The sequence below is a fragment of the Microtus ochrogaster genome, unplaced genomic scaffold (assembly GCF_000317375.1).
Source record: "Microtus ochrogaster isolate Prairie Vole_2 unplaced genomic scaffold, MicOch1.0 UNK100, whole genome shotgun sequence".
Classification (NCBI taxonomy): Eukaryota; Metazoa; Chordata; class Mammalia; order Rodentia; family Cricetidae; genus Microtus; species Microtus ochrogaster.
This window is the reverse complement of record NW_004949198.1, coordinates 359,134-385,106: the sequence shown is the minus strand read 5'-3', so window position 1 is coordinate 385,106 and position 25,973 is coordinate 359,134. Positions and strand designations below refer to the sequence as shown.

Sequence of the window (25,973 nt, the reverse complement as noted above, 5' to 3'; positions counted from 1 at the left end):
CAGCCTTTAAGTTACCACCTACGTGGTATACTATATATGCCGATGTAATGCACACATCCAATCTCTCTTCTGGTGGCATGATTCGGTTCCTGTTCCCCATTTGTGCAGAGGACTATAATCTGTGAGTACACACCTAGATAAATAACCCTCTATTATACTCAGTTCTGAGCTAGTGTGGGATTTCTTTTAAACGTCCATCTTCAGTAATGTGTACCTGTAATCTCCAAAATAGTAGCGCATGCTTGTAATCCCAATACTTGGGAGATGGAAGTACAAGGATCAGAAGTTCGAGGTCTTTCTACACAGTATACACAGTAAAATCAAGCCCGGTCTGGGCTATATCAGACCCTGTGAAACACACACACACACACACACGCACACACACATAATGCACACATGTGCACATATGCACGTGGATATACATACACACATGCACACACATATTCACACGCATACAGACACAAACACACACATAAATGCATGCACACACACAAAGAAAGGGAGGGAAGTAAGAGAGATGGTTGTCAGCTGACGCATAAAGGAAGCCTCTACCAGCTTCAGAGGACTGAAACCCTGACACTGTATTGTCAGGACAACATGTAAATGAGCTAAACCACTGTGACAAAGGCTGGAAAATAGTCAGAGCTAGTTACACACGTCTGAGGCAGAGGTGTGAGGGTCACGGGTTCCAGGAAAACATATGCTGCATATCAAGATCTTGTCTCAAACAACAACAGAGCCCTGAAAAATGCACACACTTAGAAATTTAGGTGCTCTCCACCTGGTGATCACACCTATCTTAGCACTTGGGAGGCTGAGGCAGGCTGAACAGGAATTCAAGACCAACCTGGGCTACCTAGCAATTCCACACCAATCTAGGCTAAAAAGCTTAAAAAGTCAAAAAAAAAAAAAAAAGAAGAGAAAATGTTGTTTGGGTTTTTCCCCTTAGAATAGTCACCATATTAGTTACTTTTGTGTTGCTGTGAGAAAATGCCCCCCACAAAAAAAAATGGGAAAAAAGAATTTATTATGGACTTAAGGTTCCAGAAGGATAAGAACCCATCACAGCAGGGAGGCACAGCAGAAAGCAGGTGTGGCAACAGGAGCAGGGAACTGAGAGCCACAGACTCAACCTCAGACACACAGGAACTGGGAAAGGGTGAGGGAGACTATGGAATCTCAAAGCTGGCCTCAAAGGATGACCTTCCTCCATCAAGGTTACAACCTCCTAAGCCTCCCTGAACAGCGCTGCCAACTGGGGCCAAGTGTTCAAGTACATGAGCTTCCAGGGGATATTTTCATTTTGACCCCCATAATCGCCCTCTAAACAGCCGGTGGGGCCAAGAAATCGCAATGCCAGTAGAAATTTCAGAAAGGCCAGGTGCCTCTGCTGGCTGGGGAGGCTGGAGACCAAGCAGCTCCTCTGTAGAAGGGCAGAAGAAGGGCATCAATACCAAATAAACACAGACAAGGAATCCTGGGCACTAGAAGGTGGAACCATGCCCAGAAGCCCAGAGCCTCTGTTGATTAACTCCATGGTAACCAAAGGAGCCCTGTTGTAGGCCCCCCGGAATGTAAACAGTCGTCCAAGTGTACACGCAGTTTGCCTGATAACTTCCACAACGTCTTTGTATTCAAGTCCTTATCTATTTAGAGGGAGGCAGCTAGCTTATCCTCAGAAATTGAACAGTCTGGAAGCCATCTCTCTCTCCAGCAGCCCCTTTTATCCCCAGTACGGTATGAAGTAAAAACATTGGGTTGCTATAACAGAATGCTGTACACTGGGTGGCTCAAATGGCGGTCATCTCAAACAGTTCTAGAGACTGGAAAAGTAAGACCAAGACACTGGCAGACTGCATGTTTGGTAAGGAACTACTCCCTGGCTTGCCCGTATCAGTGTCCCTGCTGTGTCCTGCAGAGGGAGGAAGTAGGTGCTTCCACATCTTTTTATAATGGCACCGCTCGTGAAGGTGTCACCCTCCCGACCCCATCAACTTCCTCCTAAGACCACCCCTTTAGGTATAGGGCTTCAGCGTGAGCATGGAGTGATGTCACAGACACTTGGTTCTTAGTCAAAGTTGTTTATACCTATGTTTGATACCAGAGTTAAAACTGAATTGGCAGGGGGCCAGGGCTGTTACTCACTAACGGAGGCTTAGTGAACCAGGGAACCTGGTTTCCATTCCCAGCACCAAAAAAGGAAAGGAAGATAGGAAGAAAAAAGAAAGTATCAACAGACTCAAAAATATCATATCTAATCGGTTTAATCCTGTTACCCAACAAAATATTTGAACAAGATGACAGTGGGAATTCTATACATCAGATTAGAGGTAGCTGATGCTCACTGGCACATTTTCTCAAAAATTAATTAATTAATTAAAAGAAAAATCACCACTTGTGGGAGGCATCCTCTTGGCCTACATCTCTAATGTGGCCTTTTGTTCTAGAGCTAGACTGCATTCCTTTGGTCCAGAGATAAAGAACAGTCCCTCAGTCTAGACCTAGAAAATACTCCCTCCAGTCTAGACCTAGAAAATACTCCCTCCAGTCTAGACCTAGAAAATACTCCCTCGGTCTGGACCTAAAAACTGTTCCCTTTCGTCTAGATGTAGGCTACTTTTCTATCCAAATTAACCCATTCAGAAAGAACCTCAAAGTTCATAACAAGATACCTTTAAAAATCAAGCTATTACTAGGGAGAACTGGCCCTGCCCCCCACCAACTGCGCCACTCTGGAGAGTGGGCCCTGCACCGCCCCCAGGGCAGCCCAGTGGAACTGTCCCTGCTGCTAGGGGTGCAAGTGAGCCAGCCCAGAATACTCAAGAGTGGGAGAGCTAAGCCCACAGACTGTCACACGGTGGTATGGGAGAGGGAGAGCCATACCACCCTGCTCCTCCTGGCTCACTCCTTGCCACCTACCACAGGCGGGAAAAGCTGGCCGCCGGGGTCACGAGAGTGGGAGAGCTGATCCTGTCCCTGTGGGAGAGTGGGCGCTGCACCTAGCGCAGGCAGCATCAAAGAGCTGACCCTGCTGGCACAGGTGATCTCGCGAGTGGGCGATCCGGCCCCACCCTTCATCTACCATAAGGGGGGAGGAGAAGAGGGAGAGGTGGCCTCCCCCGCCCCTCCCCTCGCTGCCTGCGGTGGGTGGGAGAGCTGGCCCTGAGGTTATGAGAGTGTCCGTTCCTGGCATCAGCACTAAGGAGAGCAGGCCCTGCCCCTCGCCTGGGCAGCACGATAGAGCTGAATCTGTTGTCGATGTGGCGACAGGTGCGGGGGTGGCCATGAGAGCAGGAGAACTGACCCTGCCCACCCCTCATCTGCCACGTGGTGCCATGGGTAAGGAAACAATGACCCCTCCCCTGGGCCCTCATCCCCTGTGGCAAGGTGAGAGAGCTGGCCACCAGGGCGGGAGAACCGGCCCTGCTCCCTCACCTCCCCCCAGTTTCAGCACATGGTGGAGAAGGCATGGCACCTCGCTTGGGTAGCACATTAAAAATGACCCTGTTGGCAGGGGTGCAGGTGAGCCAGGCCTGTGGGTGTGAGAGCAGGAGAGCTCCCCTGCCCCCTCCCTGGTATGCCATGAGATGACACGGGTCAGGGACCCTGCCTGGGCAAAACAGTAGAGCTGGCCCTGGTGGTGTGAGTGCTGGAGAGCTGGCCCTGCTCCTTGCTGTCTGCTACACTGGGTGCTGGAGAGCTCCCCTGGGTGCTGAGGACGAGGGAAAGCTGGCAGGCTGATCAACCCAGCTGCCATGCAGGCCCAGAACCAGGACTACAGACTACAAGGTAGCCCACTCTCGATGTGTTATGGCCAATAGAATCTTCAAGGGAGGAACTGCAGGAACCACAAACCTCTTTTTCACCATGACTTCAGCTGCTGTGACTATGCCAGGGATGGAGGCTCCCCGGCATTTCCTGTAATTTCCTTTCGTGTACCTCTGACAGTCAAGGCATAAGTGATAGCCATTTCGTCGCCATGCATTTTTGACATTTCTGTCCATTTGCATATGTGTGTCCCTGTGTGTGCACCACAGTGCGCATGTGGAGGGCAGAGGACAACCCGCAGAGGTCTGTTCTCTCCTTCCACCATATGGGCCCAGGGTTGATAGCAAGCACCTTGCCTACTAAGCCATCTCTTCAGCCTCCTTTATTAAATAAAGCCATACATTATTAAAGATTAACTAGGACTGTTAGTCATGCTTAAAAAGCTGTATTTCCTGAGCGTAGTAGCTTTTGTTTTAGTGACTTTAAATGAAACATCTCAGAAGGCACAGCTGCTTCCTGGGTCTGACTTTTTTTTTTTTTTTTTTGAGACAGGGTTTTCATGTGTAGCTTTGGAGCCTGTCCTAGAACTTGCGCTATATACCAGGATGGCCTCGAACTCACAGAGATCCACCTACCTCCGGAATGTTGGGATTAAAGGCATGCACCACCACTACCCAACCCGAGTCTGACTTTAATTTGCCTTTATGGGTATGAACATCAAACACGTGCTCTTTTACACTTCTGAGAGACTCTGTTGAGACTGACCAATCTCAGCGTACCCACATCTTCTAGCTGCCTGCTCGTCTCTCTGCACCGCAGTACCAAGAACTTGGATCTTTGTTAGGAATTTCAAGGAGACAAAAACCCAAGAGAGGTAGTTCTCAGAGAAATAGGCAGGTAGCTTTCTAAGGTCGTCACTAATCCCTGGGTCTTTATTCTCCTTCAGACAGGCCACATCATTTCTTGTCAAGCAAGTGGTAGATAACAGGCAGCTTCCATGCTGTCTTTATGCGTTTCTTGGTGGCCCTGACAAGTGTCACATGGCCATACTTGAGCTTGTCCCTAAGGCTGGGTCCCATGATACTCGGGAATGAGCATTATAACCTCACTCCTACAGACAGATTTGGCCACTTAACAAAGTCAGAGGGTGGTTTCCCCGCAGAAATGGTGGCTTTTCCAGAAGCAGCGTGATGATAGCTTGACTTCCTAAATTGTTTGCCTTGCAAGCATGGGGACATGAGTTCAAGCCCCAGAACCCATAGTAAATAGGCAGGCATGAATAGAATAGATAGTTTTCACTTGTAACACCAGCAGTGAGGGGGTGGAAACAGATTCTCTAGGGTTCACTGCCTAGCCAGACTAGTCACTTGGTGAGTCCTGGCCCCAATGAAAGACGCTGTCTTAAAAACAAAAGGTAGCCGGGCGGTGGTGGTGCACGTCTTTAATCCCAGCACTCGGGAGGCAGAGGCAGGTGGATCTCTGTGAGTTCGAGACCAGCCTGGTCTACAAGAGCTAGTTCCAGGACAGGCTCCAAAACCACAGAGAAACCCTGTCTCGAAAAACCAAAAAAAAACAAAAGGTAGATGGTATCACAAGGTTGTTTTCCGGCCTCCACGTGCGTCCACACGTGCACGTTTGCACATCCACACACACAAGTGCACCTGCACAACACGTAAACAAACACACACTTAACCAACCCACACTTTCTTGTGTGCTATCTTTTGAGTGAACAGACCCCTTATAGTTTTTCCCTTAGGATTGTATTCAGGGAGGAAAAGAGACACGGAAGTCTGAGGTGAGTGCTGGCCTAACATTCACTAGGGTCCATCTCCAACATCAGGAAGAAACAAAATAGAACAGCATCAGCTAAAAAAACAAAACAAAAACAACAACAACAACAAAAGAAGTCCCTATAAAAAGAGAGTGAACAAAATAAAGCTTTATTTGAGTGTTTCTGTAGATCATTCTGACAGCTTGTATCAGCCACCTGGAAACCTAGGCCATTTCCCAAAGAGTATAGTAACTACAGTCAACCAAGTCCATCACAAGGCATTTTTTATTGCTGATTGTAACACAGGTCTATTTATTCAATATTTATACATACTACAACCGCTCCACCTCCCGGAAGTGTCAGCGTATTTACCCCGTTACCCAAGTCAACACAAGTTAAACTCACAGTAGGTGTGCAGTAACTAAAATACCCCTGAAATACCCACAGAGCTAAGTGCTATGGACCAGATAGAATAGTCTTCCTCCGCCCCCAGGGGCCCTGCTCACAGAGCTGTCACATGCTCAGGCCTCCCACGCTTAGCCACACCTAGCTACAGAATAAGCTTTCCATGACTTCACAATCTGGATCACCCACCAATGTCCAGGGGACGTAAGGCACATTGAGAGAGGACTTTCTAGGGAGCATCAAGTGTCGTCATTGGACCACAGTGGTTCTTGCTGCCCCAACCATAAAAGATAGTGGACGAGCAGAGTCTTCAGGAGCCCAGAACCTTAGTAAGACACCTGAGTTTTAGCTGACTCCCACGAACAACCTCACATAGTCGAAGCAAAGGCAATCTCCTACTAAGAGGCACCTTTGGGGAAGAAGCTCCTTCCAGATCACAGCTTAGAGAAACAAACCCAAATGATTTCACAAGTGAAAGGGAGGACATTCGCCCTGTCGCTTGGGAGTGAGAGGAGCTGGTGTGTGGCTCAGAGGTAGAGTGCTTGCCTAGTGTGCAGAAGGCCCTGAGTGCAAACCCTAACATGCGAAACAGAAGAACTGTCGAGTTTGTTCTATGGCATAAACCAAATCAACCGAATATGAAACAGACACCGGAAGCGAACGTGGTAACTAGGACTAGCAATTGTGTGTAAGACAGAGGCACAAACATCTCCAATTTGGACTTCAAGCACACCAAATTCTAATAAAAAGTACACTCTGTTATCTTCATGTTTCCCTGGGGAGACAAGAAGGGAGAATTTTCCCAATTCCTCTGTGTGTGTATGAGATAGAGAGAGAGAGAGAGAAAGACTAAATGTTAATGTTCACATTACCCTCGAGTGTTCTGTTATTCTCCCCAAATAGAAAAGTACAAAAAAATAAAACATCTGCATTTTATATCTCGACACATCTGGAGAAGGCGTAAGAGCTTTGGAGCTAAGCAGTGAATAGTCCTCTGGCGGCCCTGTGCTGGCTCACTGCCCATTGTGACTTCACTCTGGAAACCAGATGGAGAACAAAGGCCTCCCCTATAGAAGTGGCCCTCTGGGCTGCAAAAGGAAAACAGGGGCTTTGGCCCCACATAGGGACAGCAGAGGGATCATAGAGAGGTCATGTGCTCAGATGGAACAAGACACCTTCACAGGTCCTTTCCCTGAGGACTGCCAGGGGTCTGGCGCAGCCTTGTCTGAGCAGAGACACAGGCACACCTCACTTGGTGGCAGCCTGCTTGTCTTCATACTTCTGGAAGGCGCTCAGGATTTCTGAGATGACACTGGGGTCCTCCAGGGTGGTGGTGTCACCTAGATCCTGCCCCTTGCTGGTGATGATCTTCCTTAGCAGCCTCCTCATCACCTTTCCAGATCTGGTTTTGGGGAGACGCTTTACCACCTGGCAAAGATAGGTGGTGTTATTAGGATCTGGACAGCGTCCCCTGTGCCGATGTCTCACTGTACAGAGATAAGAGTTCTCCCGCAGAGGCTGACACTTCTCAATGAGAACTCCGCAGCAGCTGCCTGATATATGAGCCAAACAAGGTCTTAATCCCCCTGCAACCTGATGCTGAAGCGGAAATAAACCCAAAGGACATGATCTAACCTGTGACAAAGCTTTACTGACCCGCCCCCCCACTCCAGGTCTGACTGCTGGACCTCCTTTGCCTACCACTATACTTGAGTGGGTTCCTCCTCATCCCGAGCCTGGGACTTAGTTTGGGTAAAAGCCACTAAGCAGTAAATTTTGTCTTACAGTTTGATGCAAATGGTAATACTTCAAGAGCTGTGTTTGGGAGGGTGTGTGTGTGTGTGTGTGTGGTGATGGCAGTACTAGCTGGAGACTAAATCCAGGGCTTCGAGTATATAAGATTTTTAATAATGACTGTCTTTGAAGATAGTCCATGTCACAAGTCCAGCGGTAGGCCAGCAGTGTGGGCAATATGAAGGGGAGCCTGACTCTTCCTGCCTCCGAGGATCCCAAACCTAGAAATCACAATGGAGAGGTGTCAGGGAAGGAAGGAAGAGACTAAGGGGTGGCCCGGGCCTTCCTGCAGGAACTGACCTCTTGCTGGGAAAAACCACATGGGGTTGGGGGACTCTGGTGCTTCCCATGTCTCTGGAATCTTTCAAATCTGGAAATCGGGTGAGCATAGCTCAGCAGTGGAGCACATGCTCAGCATTCGTAAGTCTCTGGGCTCAATACTCTCAGGATTTGAATCTCAAGTGCCCTCCAAAGAATATGTTAAAGGTATGATTGCCAGTTCATGCTGTTATTGGGAGACAGTGGAACTTTTAGCAGGTGGGGCCTAATGAAAGAAAGTTAGCTCATTCAGGAGAGAGCCTTTGAAAGACACGTTAGTACCACAGCTCCTCCCTCCCTCTCAGCTGCCCTGATTTAAGCAGCTTCGTTTTGCCCCATGTTTCACACCAAAACAAGCAATGTGGGCACAGGCCAAAACACAGCCCAACCAACCAACCAACCACAAGCTGTCACTGTGAACCAAAATAAAACCTTCTACCATTTAAGTAAATTATCCCAGGCATTCTGTCATAGAGATAGAAAGGAAATACACACCTAGCCCCACGAAAAGAAAAAAAAGAACAAAATTCAATTCTCCTTACCGTTCAGCCCTGTACCTGAAGCCAGCCTTCAAAGGCTGACATACAAAAAGAATCTAACCTTGCTTAGGGCTGTGCCCTAAACAGGTGTGTGCTGTAAACTTCAAATGCTATGACCCTTTCCAGTCTCGGGAAAAACATGCAGGAAACCCAAACCACTGGGGACAGTTTTGACATTGGTGGAAAAGGAGCCCTAGGCTTATAAAAGTTCAGCATTGTTTGCCATTTGTGGAAAGCAGAGGAGACTTGAAGAGAGCCATGCTATCTCCCCCCGAGGGGGTTGACTCACCAGGATCTGGTCAGGCACTGCATACTTGGCGATCTTGGTGGCCACCGCCAACTTGAGTTCGTTTACTACCACGTTTGTGTCACTGGTGTCGTCTTTCAGCACGATGAAGGCAAAAGCAGCTGGAAAGAGAGCAAAGACTCAGCGTGCTAGGTCCTGAGTCCAGTTTGAATCTGTGCTCACAGCTGCTGTTACCTAGAGGGTTGCCAAGTCCTGAGACCATTACAGAGTAGCAACGGCTTCCCTTCCTGCAACCCTGAAGAAGCATGCCACAGCACAGCAAGTGAAAGCAGCCCCAAGAGTAGCTCCGCCTGCGTCCTGCATGGGTAGTCATGCATGCTTGAGAGTGTGACACAGCAACAGAGCTGATGGCTGTGTGTGACCTCAAACATGTGACCTAACGTTCTTTCCCTCCACTGTGAAAGAAGGCATGGTGTTCCGAATGGAGGACCCGGATATTAATCCACACATCTTCAAACACCCGATTTTTGACAAAGAAGCAAAAAATATCAAATGGAAAAAAGAAAGCATATTTAACAAGTGGTGCTGGCAAAACTGGATATCAACATGTAGAAGAATGAAAATAGATCCCTATCTATCACCATGCACAAAACTCAAGTCCAAATGGTTCAAAGACCTCAACATAAAGCCAGCCTCACTGAACCTTATAAAAGAGAAAATGGGAAGTATACTTGAACGCATTGGCACAGGAGACCACTTCCAAAATATGACCTCAGCAGAAGAGACACTGAGAGAAACAACTAATAAATGGGACCTCCTGAAACTGAAAAGCTTCTGTAAAGCAAAGGACATGGTCAACAAGACAAAATGATAGCCTACAGAATGGGAAAAGATCTTTACCAACCCCACATCAGACAGAGGTCTGATCTCCAAAATATACAAAGAACTCAAGAAATTGGTAATGAAAAGAAAAAATAATCCAATAAAAAAAAATGGAGTACAAACCTAAACAGAGAACTCTCAACAGAGGAATCTAAAATGCCTGAAAGACACTTAAGGAAATGTTCAGCATCCTTAGTCATCAGAGAAATGCAAATCAAAACAGCTGTGAGGCTCCATCTTACATCTTTAAAAATGGTCAAGATCAAAAACACTGGTGACAACTTATCCTGGAGAGGTTGTGGGGAAAAGGGCTCACTCAGTAAAATAGGTGCCACACAAGGATAATACCCCAAGTTCAAATCTGCAGCACCTGGATAAAAAGGCTGAACAGGCAAGGTGGGACATGCCTATGGTTCCAGCCCTGGGGAAACAGAGATGGTGGCTCCCTGGAGCTTGCTGGCCAGCCAGCCTAGCCAATCAGTGAGCTCCAGGTTCAGCGAAAGACCATGTCCCAAAAACTTCAGTGGAGGACAACTGAGCAAGACATTTGACTCTGACCTCTGGCCTCACATGCATGTGCACTGTACAAACATGCACGAGCATGGCACGCACACGTGCGTGCACACACACACACACACTCCCCTGTTGCACCTCTTGTTGAGCATGCTGGGGCTACTGTGTTAGACAGTATCAAACGTCAAGCTTGAAAGACCCCATCATGGAAGAAAGGCTGGAAGGCGAACGCATGTGTCAGCACACACACTAGACAACACTTTTCAGGGTCCTGGAGAGATCTAGAAAGGATGCACCCTGGGTCCTACTGCCACACAAAGATCTAACTTTACTGTTTCCCCTCACCTGTCCTCCTGCTGCCCTGCAATGCCCCTCCCCTCACTAAGTGTTTGCATACTGTGCAGCTCTTCCAGCCACTCATTTGTCAGCTCTGCACCGGGTCCCATCTCCTGAACATTTCCTTCCCCTGGGCTTCTTGAACCTGCTGCACTGTGTGGAACGTCCTCAGTGACCGTGCTTACGGTTCAGTGCTTGTCTCTCCTTTCTGTTCCCTGCCCGTCCCATCCGGTGAGCCCATGATGGCAGAGGCCTCACCTTCTTCACATTCACTGGTGTGTCTTCAGCACCGGAAATCACGCCTGGAGTAGGTTAGCTGTGTGTTAAGTATGTTGACTAAAGTTTGCTTCCTGCACACACTATGTTTGATCTCCGTGTAGAGAACTAAGCTGCTACTAGAGAGGCTCCCCGTCTCCACCTGAAAAGCTCTTATTCATCCCTCAAAGCCCTGCTTGGTTAATTTAAACTCTGTGACCCTTTTCCTGACTCTGCCCATCAGTTAGTCTTTGGTCTCTGAGAATGGCTGATAGCTTCACTATCCCCACCCTTTCAGGTTATGATGTCTTCAGAGGAAAGAATTGCATTGTTTCATCTTGGCAGTTGACGTGACATTGGAGAGAGACCTGGATTATTGATTCCAGAGGAGGGATAAAGGGTGGTGGAGGAGCAAATTAAGACCCAGACAGAACTGTGCAAGGTCCAAGCAGTCATAAGCCAGCAAGGCAAGAGACTGGCCAAAGCCCACAATGTTCAGGCCCTAGGCAAACTAGACCGAAGGGCTTCATCATTCAGAGGGAGTCGGTACAAGCATGCAAGTATATTCAAGCAGTTTGACATTAACTTCAAACTGTGAATTCCAAATCTGTTAGAAGCCAATGAAACACCTACCTAGCATCACACATACGTATGTATGTAAATTTTCTTCACAGCCCTGTAAGCACTGAAGGACCAATACTATCTATGCTGAGAGCGGCTGCCAGAGCAGGAAGAGGCCAGAGGAACCAGGGAGAGTGTCAAGCATCAGGCACCACACTGGAAGTGCCCCTGAAGAGCCCAAATGTAGGTGGAGCAGCTGAGGTAGAGCATAGCCCAGCATAGCCTGCCCAATCTAAAGCTCTCCCTCTGCAGTGCAGTTTCTTTGACCTTGTTCATATTTTCTAGGGTTCATCCGGGTACTACTGATAAGCCCCCAAAGGCAAGGCAGAAGGTGTCTGGGTCACGGGCTGCTTTCAGCAGTTCCGTGCCCTCTCAAGTTCAAGACTTAATCATTGACACTGTCTGGAAATGCAAACTGAACCTTCACAGTTTCCTACTGCTGGGAGCACGCCAGTGCACTGCAGATCCCTATACCACAGAGATGTAAAATGCTGGGGCCCCAAAAGTGGCCCAGGTCCCTATCCAAGTAAGGTACCTTCCCAGCCACCCATGAGGAACCGTTCTCACTGCTAACCACCTCCCACCCTGCTGATATCTAGACACTGCCTCTGCTGGAGACTGTCCCAACAGCTCTCCCACATGCCTGAGTCCCCCTAATAGAGCCACGGTCACATCAGCAGATTGGTTCTCTGGGAATGAAGGACACTGTTCTTAAAGCACTTAATTGGCTTTTAAATTTTGCGAGATGCCAATTCAAAGAAAGGATTTGATGGGGCTAGAGATACGTCTTATCTCAGCAGTTAAGAACACCAGCCACTCTTCCAGAGGACCTAGATCCTATTCCCTATGGCAGCTAATAACCATTTGTAAGTCCAGGTCCAGGAACTCCAATGTCCCACCCCAGTGCATCCCTATCCTCTGTGGGCACTGCACACACATGGTGCACAGACACACATGCAGGTAAAACATCCATAGATGTAAAATAAAAATATAAAAAGAAAAGAAAAGGCAATATCTGAGGGGATATGGCACGGTAGAAGACTGCGAACTTGGCACGTCTGAGGGCTTGGGTTCCGGCCAGGACATGAAAAGAGCTCAAATGTTTGAATACTGGGACAGCAGCACACACGTGTAGACAAGAAGTAGGTGACAGTTGGAGCAAGCTGTAACATGCAATGTCCCCAAGAGGAGAGGGAACATTCAATCCCAGGCCACTGGGCAGGGCAGACAAGGTCATTTTGTGGGGAAATGACCTTACACAGGCTTAGGATGTGGCCAGGTCACACCAGCGTGAGTGCTGAGGGCCTGCCGTTGCAACACTCAAGTGTCCTTTCCAGACACAGCCACTTAGGAACTGGCTGGCTCCAGAGAGAGGGGAATTGAAAAGGGGAGGGGTATCATTAGTTTAAGACCATTTTCATACCTACTCTGCCCTCCCTCGTTATGTCAAAATGCCCTAGAGTCACAGGACAAGTTTCCCCAGTGTCTCAGGGCAGCAGGGCAGCACACAGCCTGCTGTAGCCCAGTGCACAGGTACGGCTGCAGCAGAGCTGACATTAGTGCCAAAACCAAGCAGGGAGGTAGGCAGGAAAACGTGCATGTGGCTTAGAAAGTGCCCCGAGATATCAGGAACAGAGGTAACTTTCCAGGCTTAGTCGGGGGCAGAATAGGTCATGCCTTCTTGGGGTCTAGTATCCTTAAAGGTCAGCAAATCTGGGCATTTCATAGCTCAGACCCTTAATCCTTACCTTGCTCAGTTTTCTCACCAGGAAGGCAAGAGTGTGGCCCCTAGGGCCTGTCACTGCATCCTCAGAGACCTGTTGTTCCTTCTACTGGGGCATCCTGCTGAGAATGAACCTCCACAGGAGGGAGAAGGGGACACTTACCTTCTCCCTTGATGTCATGTGGGTACCCAATGACAGCCGTTTCTGGAACAGCAGGGTGGTCAGCCTGTGCAAAACAGAGGGCAAAAGGCCCTGGGGTGACTTGGGGTGTATAATCTCGCCCTGACTCTGAGTGTATCCTTAGAGTACCAGGCAAAGTAAAAGGCAAGTTGAGTTTACCATTGCATCCTCAATCTCGGCAGTCCCCAGGCGGTGACCACTGATGTTGATGACATCATCCATGCGCCCTGTGATCTGGTAATAGCCACCCTCAGTCCGGTGAGCTCCATCTCCAGTGAAGTAATAGCCTATACCATAGTGGGGCATTCAGTGCCAGGGACTCTGACCCTGCCCCGGCACAGTCCAGGTCCCAGCCCCACTCTGGAAGCTAACTCTGAAAGTGACTGAGTTATTCTTGGTCTGTGAGCTCCCTCCAGCAACTGATGTAAAAACACCTCTCTAGGGGATGCCAGGCTGTGCTCTAATGAGAGAACAAGTGGCACCGAGACTGTGTCCCACAAATGATACCAAGGTGGCAATGTCCAGAGAGCAGGAAACAGACAGCAGCACAGCTGGGATGCCCCTCAAGATGAGTGTCCGCTGGAACCTGGAGACTGGAAGCTGCTAGCTCCAGCTAGGCAGAGATGATAGCGGTCACACCAACCTCCAACCCAGGACCCAAGAGAAAACTGAGAACAGGGATATCTACCGTGAGAGCGCCCAGCCTGCGTGACCATTTCCAAGCGTGTTTCTTCCCTCGACTCTCCCAGTGTACACCAACATGTCCATCCCAGACCAGAGCCATGAGTGAACAAATGTACTCATGTCCACCGAGGTCCCTATAGAGGCTCGGCATGGTCACCCTGTCCCCCAGTCAAGCTAAGGAAGGTCTGGGAAGTGGAGGGGGGCTCAGAGCCAGGCTCGCTTCCATAGAATCATCACATTACACTCAGTTGCCATGAATTTAACGGGTTCCCCTATTTATGGAAACGTGATTCCAGGAATCCATGGAGAAGGTATGGGGGTCCGCCCTAGCTTCTCACCTGGATATGCTCTGAAGTAGGCATCTATGAATCTCTGGTGGTCACCATAGATGGTCCTTGCCATGCCTGGCCAAGCTTGAGAAATGCACAGGGCCCCGGAGACATCACCACCCTCCACAACATTGCCCTAAGGTGAAGGGAGACATTCGTTAGAGACCTGGCTAGCTCTGGGAGAAAAGCAAAGAACTGACCATCAGCACAGTCCTGACTGCGTGGCCTGAGGCAGAAACTAGGAAGCACTGACTGGAACTGGCCAGAGCTTTCCTTCTGGCAAAGTCGGATGAGGGCCCTGACTTGCAGCAGACATCAGCAGTGCTGCTTGAGAAGGGGCTCCAGAGAGCATGCGAGGACCTGGCCTTTACGCTAGGAACCAGACCCTGCATCTTACTTAGCAAAGGACAAAAGGTAGGGCATGTGGAAGGCTTGTCAGATGAGTAGCAAGGCAGATGTGCAGGAGACAACCTCTGCAGGATCTCACACACCTTCTCATCCATGAGTGCTGGGACGATGCCAAAAAAGGGCCTCATGGCCATACCCGGGAGGATCTCCGCCCCATCTTCCGAGGGCCGTGGTGCGATGCAGATGCCGCCGGTTTCTGCAGAAAGGATGAAGAAACACCAGTTGACACGAGAACCAGGGACGGGTAGGTTCCAGAATATGTCTATCTAGGCTTGGACTGCAGTCTCCTCCAGTGTGGGCACAAGCAGAGACCCTTGGCTGTGCATTCTGCAGACGGGCGAGGGGATACCCTCTGTTTAACAGACCCTCACTGGGTCAGGCCTGTGTTTAAGATAGGGAAGGGGGGAAAGCCACGAGCTTGCCTAGGAAGGCGGAAGAAATAAACTGCTTGAAGCCAGGACTATTTGACACACAACAATGAATAGTGAAGCCCGTGGGGCATTTCTCTGGGACCTGCATCTATCTGCATGTATGGTGGCATCTCATGAGGTCCACTGTGAAAAGATCTCTGTCCCAAGTCTTCCAGCACAGGCAAGAGCTACTCTTTGAACCTGTCTCCTGATGGCTACTTGCAACACAAGACAACGATGACTGTGTTACTGTGTAGTGGTGGCCTCTTCCCCTGAACATCCCAAGCAGCCAAATACTCAAAAAATGACAAATCAAAACAAAACAACCACAGGAAAACTTCCTTTTCCTGCTAACATTTAAATTCAGACTCTGAATCCCTAGAACAAAAGTACTTGTCCCCCTCAGAAATGGCTGCGCTCAGTGGCAGGAAACTATCGAGCGTCTATGAGATCCTGGGCTTGACTCCCAGCTCTGCACCAAAATTAAAAAGGACGAAAGAAAGCCAGGAAAGGGCCCTGCCTGCAAAGGAGAGCGAACTCCAAGAACTTGTCAGTCCACTGGCCTTAGGCCACTTGGCCTAGTGTGTCACCACACAGTGTCCTCACTCTGGGGCTCACACAGAGGCTGTAAGAAGCACTTGAAACCAAGGCCCAGGAAAGCATCACATGTCCCCTAGAGCCTGGTTGTACCTCCAAGCCTTCTCCTCTCCAGCTGCGTGCTGAAGGGGCACGGGCCTGGTGAGTGCCAAGACAGTCCCCTGAGAACATGAAGAGCCCCTCCTCCAGCCCCTGGCTGGTCCCCAGGCCTGTTCCAACCACCCCTCAGGGACACTCACCAGTCTGCCACCAAGTGTCCACCAGCGTACATCTCTCATCACCCACAACCTTGTGGAGCCACTCCCAGGCCTCATGGTTGATTGGCTCTCCCACTGAAACCACACAAAAACAAAAATTACTTTAAAATTAAAAACTAGAAGCCAAAAGGGATAAATTATTAGAGAGGAAAAGCTCTGTGACCTTGCTAAAGGTTACATCAAAAGACCTGGAAAAAAGCCTGTGTTCCTGTGACCATAGTCATCAGAGTAATGTACACTATGATGAGGTAGTCACCATGACAGCCCATGAGGCAAAAAGAAAAAAAAAACCCAAAATTTAAGAGTGGGGTAAACAGAATATCACCCACAGTGCAGGACTGAAATCTGGCACAGGGCTTCTGAGGAGCAACTGGCACTTTCGCTGTATTCTTTAAGGGAGTAGACATCCCATAAACCACTCTCAACAATTGTCAGGGGCAGAACCTATTAAAGCTAAAGATGTTTTTACCCCACTGCCTGAAATTTTGTCTCCTGACATTTATTCCACAGAACTGAGAGTAGACACCAAAAAAAAAAAAGAAAAAAGAAAAAAAAAGCACATGTACCAAGGATCCATCTGTGCCAGTCTTGCTCATCAGAGCCAGAGAGACTGTCTTTAAGGGCAGAATGGATAAGGTGTGATATATCTATACAGTGGAATATCTTACAGCCATGACATTAGCAAGCCATTGCTACCCGTGACAACACCCTGTGCGGCCCCATCCACATGAAGCTCAGGACATGCATACTGCGAGAACTCCTACCGAGGGAGCCGTCACACCCTCTCCTACCTTCTAGTCTATATTCTTCTCTAGTTGATCTAGGTAGTGCTTGGCTGTGTTATGTATGAAAGGAAGTCTTTATCACCCTGGCCCCTTGGCATCTGTACATTTGAGTAGATATCTGTCAAGCCTCTGAAAAGAGGTACTCTGCCCTTGCATCCTGTAGCCTGATTTCTCAGTGTCCATCTGGAAAGCTCCCAGGCCTAGCACACAAGCCTTGCCCATCAAGGTTAGAGCCACCACTGCTGAGACAACGGGGTGTTCCTCCTCCCCAGCCAGCACAGCCTGGCCCTCTGAGCCCCAGGCCCATGCTGAGCCACACAGCGCTATGCTCACCTGACCCCAGTGTGCGCAGGGAAGAGCGGTCATACTTTTTTACCCAGGCATCCCCATACTTCAGTAGCAGCCGGACAGCTGTTGGGGCACCGTAGAACTGGTTGATCTTTAACCTCTGCACTGTCTCCCAGTAGCGACCTACAAAAGGGTTACAGTCAGTCAAAGATCCCACTAAGCACAGCCTATTTTACACACATTCATGCTAAGCTCAGAGTAACTAAGGGCTGGGTCTCTGTGTGTGATCACAGAAAAGGAAGCTTCTAGACCCGACTGTGGATGACAGCCTCATATAAGGTGTTTGTTCCACGTGAGCCAGCCAGAGATCAGCTTGAGACATATTTGCTGCAAGTTTCAAACACTGACATGGAACTTTGATTGGTGGTATTTAAATGGACCCTAAAGAAATGACTCATCTTCCCTGGGTAAAAACATAGCCACTCGAATGTGTGCAGCCATGTCTCCAGAAAACACACACCTAATACTCATAACTCTGTAGCTCACACCATTCCCTGAAGCTGCATTTAGGCAATGACCCTCAATCCCTGCTATCACCCCGTTATGCTCCCTTGAGTGCTGCTGGCAGGATCAAGAGGCAAAGAGGAAGTTCATGCCCCAACACTGGAGCGAGAGTGAGCTGCAGAGCTGCTGCAATTTGACTACATTAAAGCAAACATTTGGGGACAGTGTGCTGTGTGAGAGAAATACCAAAGAGAGCAGCATGAGGCCATATCCTCAAAGTGAATGAAACCTAACAAGGGTGGCTGCAAGCCATGTATGGTCCCGAGGCTTGGGCAGTGAGACTGAGGAGGGTGGGAAAGACGGGAGCTGGCCCAGGCTTCAAGGAAAGGCTAGATGTAGCCAAGTGGGGTGGTCCAGATATGAGCTGGAGAATGTTAGAGTGAAATGGGTGGTTTTGAGATAAAACTGTTCCCTGACCAACTCCTTCTGATCTTTCTGCACACAGCCCTAGGCTCCAGTTCCCCTAGCGGGGCTCAAGGCCTGGAATCTCTAATGTCCACTTGGCATCTGGTCAATGGAACCCAAGAACAGTTAGTTCCCTTGCCAGATCCAGGCTTCTGTGACTCTTTCCTCCAGCCTTCAGATCCCTCCCACACTACCCAGTGCAGGTCTCACCAGAGTTCTTGGTCCTCACCAGCATCAGGGTAAACTGGGGTGCTCTCAAAAAGCACCGTGGTAGCTCCGTTGCAGAGGGGTCCATACACCACATAGCTGTGTCCTGTGATCCAACCGATGTCAGCCACACAGCCAAAGACATCACCTGGCTGGTAGTCAAACACGAGCTACGGACACAGGAAAGGACAGACCCTCAAGGACTTGCCTGACCCAAGTCACCTTTTTCCTACCCACCACCAAGACATGGTCATTTGCACAGCCGTCTGTAACTGTGACACAGCCACCACAGATGCCAGGAGTGCAGTGTGTGACGGCTGCAGGGTTTTCCCACAGAGCCCAGCAGAAGACAGAACCACCAACACAGACAGCAATATGGCCATCCCAAGTACCAAACAGTACATGGAACACATGCCTAGAAAATATACTCCAAAACAAATAATGCTGAGCTACAGAATAAATTTGCTCAGGTGTTTATCTGTGAGCTAAAGGTGACCCATGTCCTGAAACAAGCATGTACCCGGTGGTGCCATTTCATCCCGTTAGATAGTTAAGGGGTGGCAACTTGAAGTGGGAACGTACGTTGGCAGTTGAGTACAGGCTTGTCATAGACCTCAAGAGAAGAAAAAAAAATATGGCATATTTCTGAACAACCTTATACCACTGTTTTTTAAAAAATTTTTAAAAAGTCAAATGCAAGCACCCACTGAACACCATCAACTTCCCTCACTGATCTTGGGCTCCTGTTGACCATTTGAGGAAAATAAAGCTTAGAGGGACCTGGCGACAAATGGCTAGCAGCCATAGACAGACTCCAAGGAAATGAAAGGGAGGAAGGGGATAAAAGAGAGCCCACGGATAAAGAAAACATCCAAATACTGCGATGAGCAGAACTACGTATGTCTTTTCTAGCCATAATTAAAGGACAGTGAGCTTACAATTCGCAATCCTAGAGAAGCTAAATAAGAAGGTGAATCCAAAGACAAACATATAGGCATCCTCCTGAATATTAACCTTCATCAGGCGATGAAAGGAGACAGAAACAGAGACCCAATTTGGAGCACCGGACAGAAATCTCAAGGTCCAAATCAGGAGCAGAAGGAGGGGGAGCACGAGCAAGGAACTCAGGACCGCGAGGGGTACACCCACATTCTGAGACAATGGGGATGTTCTTTCGGGAATTCACCAAGGCCAGCTGGCCTGAGTCTGAAAAAGCATGGGATAAAACCGGACTTGCTGAACATAGCGGACAATGAGGACTACTGAGAACTCAAGAACAATGGCAATGGGTTTTTGATCCTACTGCACGTGCTGGCTTTGGGGGGGCCTGGGCGGTTTGGATGCTCAACTCACTAAACCTGGATGGAGGTGGGCGGTCCTTGGACTTCCCACAGGTCAGGGAACCCTGATGGCTCTTCAAGCTGATGAGGGAGAGGGACTTAATCAGGGGAGGGGGAGGGAAATGGGAGGCGGTGGCGGGGAGGAGGCAGAAATCCTCAATAAATAAATAAAAAAAAAAGAAAAAAAAAGAAAAAAAACAGCCATGTTAAGTCACTCAATGACTTAAATGAAATAAACGGATTTACAATGGTTTTATAAGCTGAAAAAAAAAAGAAATACGTATGTCTAGGGATGTGGTTTGGGGGTGAACCTTGAAAGGAACATGGGGCAGTGATGATCACGCCATAGAGGATGAGACTGTAGAAGGGGCTTCCGCAGGACTAATAGACACTCCATTCCCTCACTACTGTGATGCTCATTTTAGAGTAACTCATGGAACACAGACTGGGTTTTGTTAAGATTTGTATATTTTCGAAAAAGGCCTGAGTTTCCTAGCCATAGAAGTCTGAAGGTCTCTACACCCAATACTCAAAAAAAAAAAATCTCTTAATTATTGAAAAAGATGCCCCCTTCCCTATCTTTGTACCCCTTTGGGTACTTTGGATAAGAATAGCCTATATATTGGAATGTGTAGTTACCAGGGAGTGGCACTATTTGAGAAGAATTGGGAGATGTGACCTTGTTGGAGTAAGTGTGGCCTTGTTGGAGGGAACGTGTCATGAAGATTTCAAAAAGCCTACACCAAGCCCAACACCTCTCTCTCTCTCTCTTTCTCTCCTTCTCTCTCTCTGTCCTCCCTCTCGCTCACTCACTCTTACTCTGACTTTGGATCAGGATGTAAATCTCTTAACTACTTCTCCAGTGTCATGAAAGCCACCCTGCCACCATGCTCACTGCCATAGTGATGATAATGGACTAAGCCTCTGAAACTGTAAGCCAGTCGCCAGTTAAATGCCTTTTTATATATACAAGAGTTGCCTTGGTTGTGGTGTCTCTTTATAACGATAGAACAGTGACTAAGACAGAAACTGGTACCAGACACTGGGCTATGGCTATGACAAGCCTCCCCATGCTGTTTGTTGGAGAAATATGGAAGACTTTGGGACTTTGGGCTAGAAAAGCACTTGAATGCTTCAAGCAGAGTTTAGTGGAACATTCCAGCAGAAGTATGGAGGACAGTGCTGAGGGTGATTTGAACTGTGATGGGCCCAGCTCAAGAAGTTTTGGGGGGAAGAGCATTAGTAAGTGGCCTAGAGACAGATCATTTTTGTGATATTTTGGCAAAGAACGTGGCTGTTGTCCTGAAAATCTACCTGAAGCTAAATTAGAGTTTCAGATTAGTGGCTTTGGCGGAGGAGATTTCAAGACAGCCTATTATTGACTCTGTTGTGTTTCTTAATCGTGTGTGTACATGTGTGTGTAATGAAAAGGAGCAAGCTGAATGAAGAGAAATACAAAATGTACAGTCTGAGGGGGAAAAGCACTGGAAAGGTGATGTTGTGCTAAGTCCAATGCTCAAGGAGATAAAAAGCTAAAAGAAAAGCCTGGTGCTAAATAGAACAGAGTGGGGACCTTAGGGATGACCCCATCCAGATAAGCTTCCCATCTGTGAAATGGAATTAAGCAGCAAAGGGAGCCATCAACAATAGAGAGCTGATGCAAATATAATTGAAAGAGGAGGCCAAGCTCCAGTGCCAGCAAGCAGCAGAGTTTAGCAGCATCAGACACCCACATGGTGTTGGTTTTAGAGTCAGGGACACCAAGAAAGGGGTTGTGGAATCTCCCTCCAGCTAAGAAAAACTGCTGAGGCCACGGGTGTGTCAGGGGTTTCCCTGCATGGAGATCCAGAGTGGCCATTGCTTGAAGCTGTGAAAGTGTAGCCTGCCTTGTGTTAGAGCTTCCAAGATGTGGGAGCTGCCGGAGATGGGACACTTGCCAAAGAGAGCTGCTAACAGGAAACAGAACCAGCTCAAAAGAGAGAAGTGTATTGTACTCAACAAAGCTGAAAGGATTTGGAGATCTGAAAAGTGCTTTGACAACAAGCAGGGGAATACAGAATTTAGAGTTTGCCCTACTGGGTTTCAGTCTCGCTTCGGTCCAGTATTTCCTCACTATGCTCCCTTTCTTCCTTTTTGGAATGGTAATGTGTATTCTGTGCTATCATAAGTTGGATATATGTGATCTGCTTTTTGAGTTTTATTTTTTGGGGATTTATGATTAAGATATTGCCATGTGTCTCAGAGACTTTGGACTTTTAAACAGTGTTGAGACTATGATAGACTGGGGACCTTAGAAGCTGGACTGAACTCACTTTTGCGTTATGGTGACTACAAGCCTGTGGGGACCAGGGAATGGAATGTGGTGGTTAGAATGAAAATGTCCCCCATAGGCTCATATATTTGAATACTTAGTAACCAGAGAGTAGAACTCTTTGATAGGATTAGAAGGATTAGGAGGTGTGGCCTTAATGGAGAAAGCGTATCATTGGGGGTGGGCTTTAAGGTTTCATAAGCCCTTGCCAGATCCAGTCCCTCTTTCTCTCTCTCTCTCTCCTCTCTCTCTCTCTCTCTCTCTCTCTCTCTCTCTCTCTCTCTGCCAATGGATCAGGGTTTAGAACTCTCGGTTACTTCTCCAGCACCATACCTGCCTTCTCTCCACCATGATCATGAACTATACTCTGTAAGTAAGCACACAATGAAATGTTTTCCTTTACAAGAGTTGCCTTGGTCATGATGTCTTCACAGCAATAGAGCAGTGATGACGAAAACACCAGCCAAGATTTCTCTGGGACTCAAGGTTCTTTCTGGAAGCCTGGCTGGAACTCTGGCCTCATGAGGACAGACCAAGCAAGGAAAGTTGCTGTCAGCCAGAACAGTGTCTAAGCCTGCTCACAGAGACATGGGCTTCCAGGTCACCTGGCCAGAGAGTTCCCTTTGTTATTGCCACTAGTCCTAGCTGAGTTTCCCTTAGGAAGAGGTCATCCAGTCCACCAACGGAACCCAGAAACTCAACCCTAGCTGGGAAGTGTCAGCTACTCGCTGAGGCAACCAGGGACCCATGTTAAATCCCAGCCCTCTACCCATCAACACTTTATACACGTTTATTGGAATAAAGCATGATCTGTCATTCCACATGCCTAAAGGGTGTCCCTCTGGTGTCCAATTTCCACTTACTAATTCAAATTTCTTTATAAAAGTGTTTTAAGTTTATTTTTACTTTTGAAATGAGTAGTACTCAGAATGAATTTTCAATTGCTTCAGAGACTCAATTTTTTTTTCCTTTTCTTTTTAGGGTCAGTGGGAAGCAAGGCTTGCTGATACAGGTCTATGATCCCAACTCTTAGGAAGCTGAAGCAGGAAGAGGACACAAGTATGAGGCCAGTCTAGGCTACAGGGTAAGATTCTGTCTTCAAAAATAAGGCAAAGATTGTAAGTGCCAAGGGGGCGGGTGACTCCGAGGAGACAATGCCTTCCAGACGAAAGACTGGAAATGATATGAACTCTGACTGTGGCAGCATGAACAAGGCCTGCATGGGTTCCCAGCACCAGGAGGAAAAGCAGACATGAGGTCTGTCTTAGTCGGGGTTCTATTGCTGTGAAGAGACACCATGACCACAGCAACTCTTATAAAAGAAAGCATTTCACTGGGACTGACTTACAGTTCAGAGGTTTAGTTCCTTATCATCCTGGCGGGAAGCTTGGTGGCGTGCAGGCAGCCCTGGTGCCGCAGTGGTAGCTGAGAGTTCTACCTCTAGATCTGCAGGCAGCAGGAAGAGAACTAGCTTGAGCTTCTGAGACCTGAAGCCCACCCTAGTGACACACTTCCTCCAAAATCACTTCTACTACAAGGTGACACCTCTTATAGATCAAGTACTCAGATGCATGAGTCCATGGGGGCCATTCCTATTCAAACCACCACAGGGTCTCTCACCCTCAACAAAGACATTATCTGCAATTGATACTCACTGGCAAAGGGAAAATCAGTTTTTTCCCACAGAGTCTCACTCAGTATATCAACCATAGTCCGGGGCAGGCCCCATGCCCAAGCATAGCTGATGAAATAATATGAACTCAATGATATTTTTGTGGATTGTTCATTTTGTTTTTGTATTTTCTTCTTTGTCTCATTGGTATTACACTTTTTTGTTCTGATTTTTATTTTTGTGGGGGTTTTGTGCTTTTTAGTTTTGTTTTTTTGTTTTGATTTTTTTTTGTGGGGGGTTGTTTTTGTTTCTTTTTTAAAAGAGAGAACATAAAGTTGGTTGGTTAGAGGGTGAAGAAGATATCATGAGAATTGGGGGAGGGAAAACATGATCAGACTATATTGTACAAAAAAATTTAAATAATATAAAAACAAGCAAAAAAGCTCTCAAGCAAACAGAAAGTAAAAATCAGAAGGAAAGAATGAACTATAAACTTCTGAGTGGAAGAAAATGCATATTTTAATATATAATAGTGAATGTATTCATCGTTATACCAGAACAGGACTGGGTTTGGCTTGGCTTTGATTTTCTACAATCCTGGAGCTGGAAGCCAGGGCTTCATGCATACCAAGCCTGTATTCTACCATCCCAGCCCTGGTAAGTTACGCTGTTCAGATCCTTTCTTTTTACAGTGCAGCTGTAAGGTATATGTGTAGGAGCTCAAGAAGTCAGAAATGAAAGGGAGCCCACAAGGGCCCCATCCCCCACACCTTGAGCAGAAGGAGCTGGAGCAGGAGAGAGGGGTTGAAGGGCCACAGCAGGCGCAGGTTTCTTGTCTCTTTCCCACATCCACCCTACGGCACCATAACTCACATCAGCACCACAAGCCTGCATCTGCGAGATCACTATGGTTCCTCCTTGCCCTACCCAGAATGTGCCAGAGGCGTAGCACCAGCCATCCTCCACCCCTTTCCCCTGGGTTCCTACCTTGTGCGTTGTGGCAGCATACAGTAGATAGCCTGCCTGCGTATGAACGAGTCCCTTGGGTGACCCGGTGCTCCCAGAGGTGTAGAGCATGAACAGCATGTCTTCGCTGCTCATACTTTCAGGAGCACACACAGGGGCCTCTCTGGCCATCTCCTGGAAAGGACAGAGCACGTCACTGGGTCAAGGCATTCAGCCACTCCCTTCCAGCAGGCCCCTGGAGAGTACCGTTTCCCTAGCTGAAGTCAGGACACTACAATTCAAGTTACAACTCAAAAAGATATGGATTGAGGCTGGTAGTGTAGCTTGGTGTTTGAGCTCCTACTTAACATACAAAACACCAGATTCTACTCCCACTGTGGTGTAAGGAGTGGCGGGGGGGGGGGGGGCACATCCAGGAAACCCAGACCGAGAGCCTAACAATTCCCAGACACAGGTGATCTAATAATAATCTGTATCACATGAAGTAAACCCACCTGCTCAAGAGGGATGTCCAGCTTTCCCATGTGAACCTTGGCATCTGTCCTGTGAGCCACCAGGACGTGCTGGACCGTCGGGCAGTTCTTCACAGCTTCATCCACTATTTTCTTCAGCTCCACCACCCGCCCTCCCCGGAGTCCTTGGTTGAAGGTGATAACGACCTTGCACTTGGCTAAGGAACACAACACAGACTGTCTGGTCAGTGTAGAACCTCACAGCCCGAGCTGACTTTTGTAGCTGGATAATCCAGGCCTAAGAGTGTGACAGATGAAGTCCAACCAAGTAAAAAGACCCCACAGGAAAAGAAAAGGTCTGCTTGCAGTGGAAGCTCGGGGTGTCACAGATTAGTGCCCCATCTTTCTCAAACTCTGAGGGTGAGTGGGAAAGAACCAGAAACAAGCGACCTTGAAATAAACTGTTCTTGCACAAGTCAGCAATATAAAGGCAGTTTCCCAGCCAGGCTTCGACCCTCTCGCCTGCCCCAGAGTGAGCTGGAGAGGCTTTCCCCGAGTGAGGGAGGGTCACATTGCCTAGAGTAACCACCGTGGCAGAGAAACAGCAAGAAATGGAGACCAAATCCCAAGGCTTCCACGTAGCCAGCCCTGCTAGTGACTTCCATAGGCCAAGGCCCTTTGCTGTCTGGAGTACAGAGCCAACACCTCCAAGTGGGTGTCCTTGCCTTCACGAGGGCACTCCCCTCCCTGTCACATTCCTCTCTTCAAAGTCCCAGCTAGGCTTCCCTCAGGACTCTCCCTGGAAGCCCACACTTCTACAGCCGAGCTGAGGCCCAGGGCAGAGTGTGAGAGACGCAACTTCTGAGGGCATTCCCTTCACACAACACTAAGGGACAACGTGTATATGGATGAATTTTCAGTCTGTCACTGTGTAAGAGTCTAGAACGAACACTTGGCAGTGATGCTGCCTGCAGGGGTTCCCCCACACCCTGGGGGTTATGGATT

At 48.2% G+C, this 25,973-nt stretch overlaps 1 protein-coding gene across 1 annotated transcript in view; it reads right to left on the bottom strand.

The window, feature by feature from the left end:
* Positions 1–5,688: 5,688 nt before the first annotated feature.
* Acss1 (acyl-CoA synthetase short chain family member 1) overlaps positions 5,689–25,973 on the bottom strand; it is a 45,230-nt gene continuing 24,945 nt past the window's right edge. The window contains exons 4-14 of the mRNA XM_005371230.3: positions 25,011–25,186; positions 24,538–24,690; positions 18,310–18,457; positions 17,157–17,294; positions 16,021–16,113; positions 14,858–14,970; positions 14,376–14,502; positions 13,513–13,640; positions 13,336–13,399; positions 8,885–9,003; positions 5,689–7,372 (exon numbers count right to left, since the gene is read on the bottom strand). Of these exons, the coding sequence (XP_005371287.1) occupies positions 7,193–7,372; positions 8,885–9,003; positions 13,336–13,399; positions 13,513–13,640; positions 14,376–14,502; positions 14,858–14,970; positions 16,021–16,113; positions 17,157–17,294; positions 18,310–18,457; positions 24,538–24,690; positions 25,011–25,186 (1,439 nt within the window). The 3' untranslated portion in view covers positions 5,689–7,192. The remainder of the gene's footprint in view (positions 7,373–8,884; positions 9,004–13,335; positions 13,400–13,512; positions 13,641–14,375; positions 14,503–14,857; positions 14,971–16,020; positions 16,114–17,156; positions 17,295–18,309; positions 18,458–24,537; positions 24,691–25,010; positions 25,187–25,973) is intronic.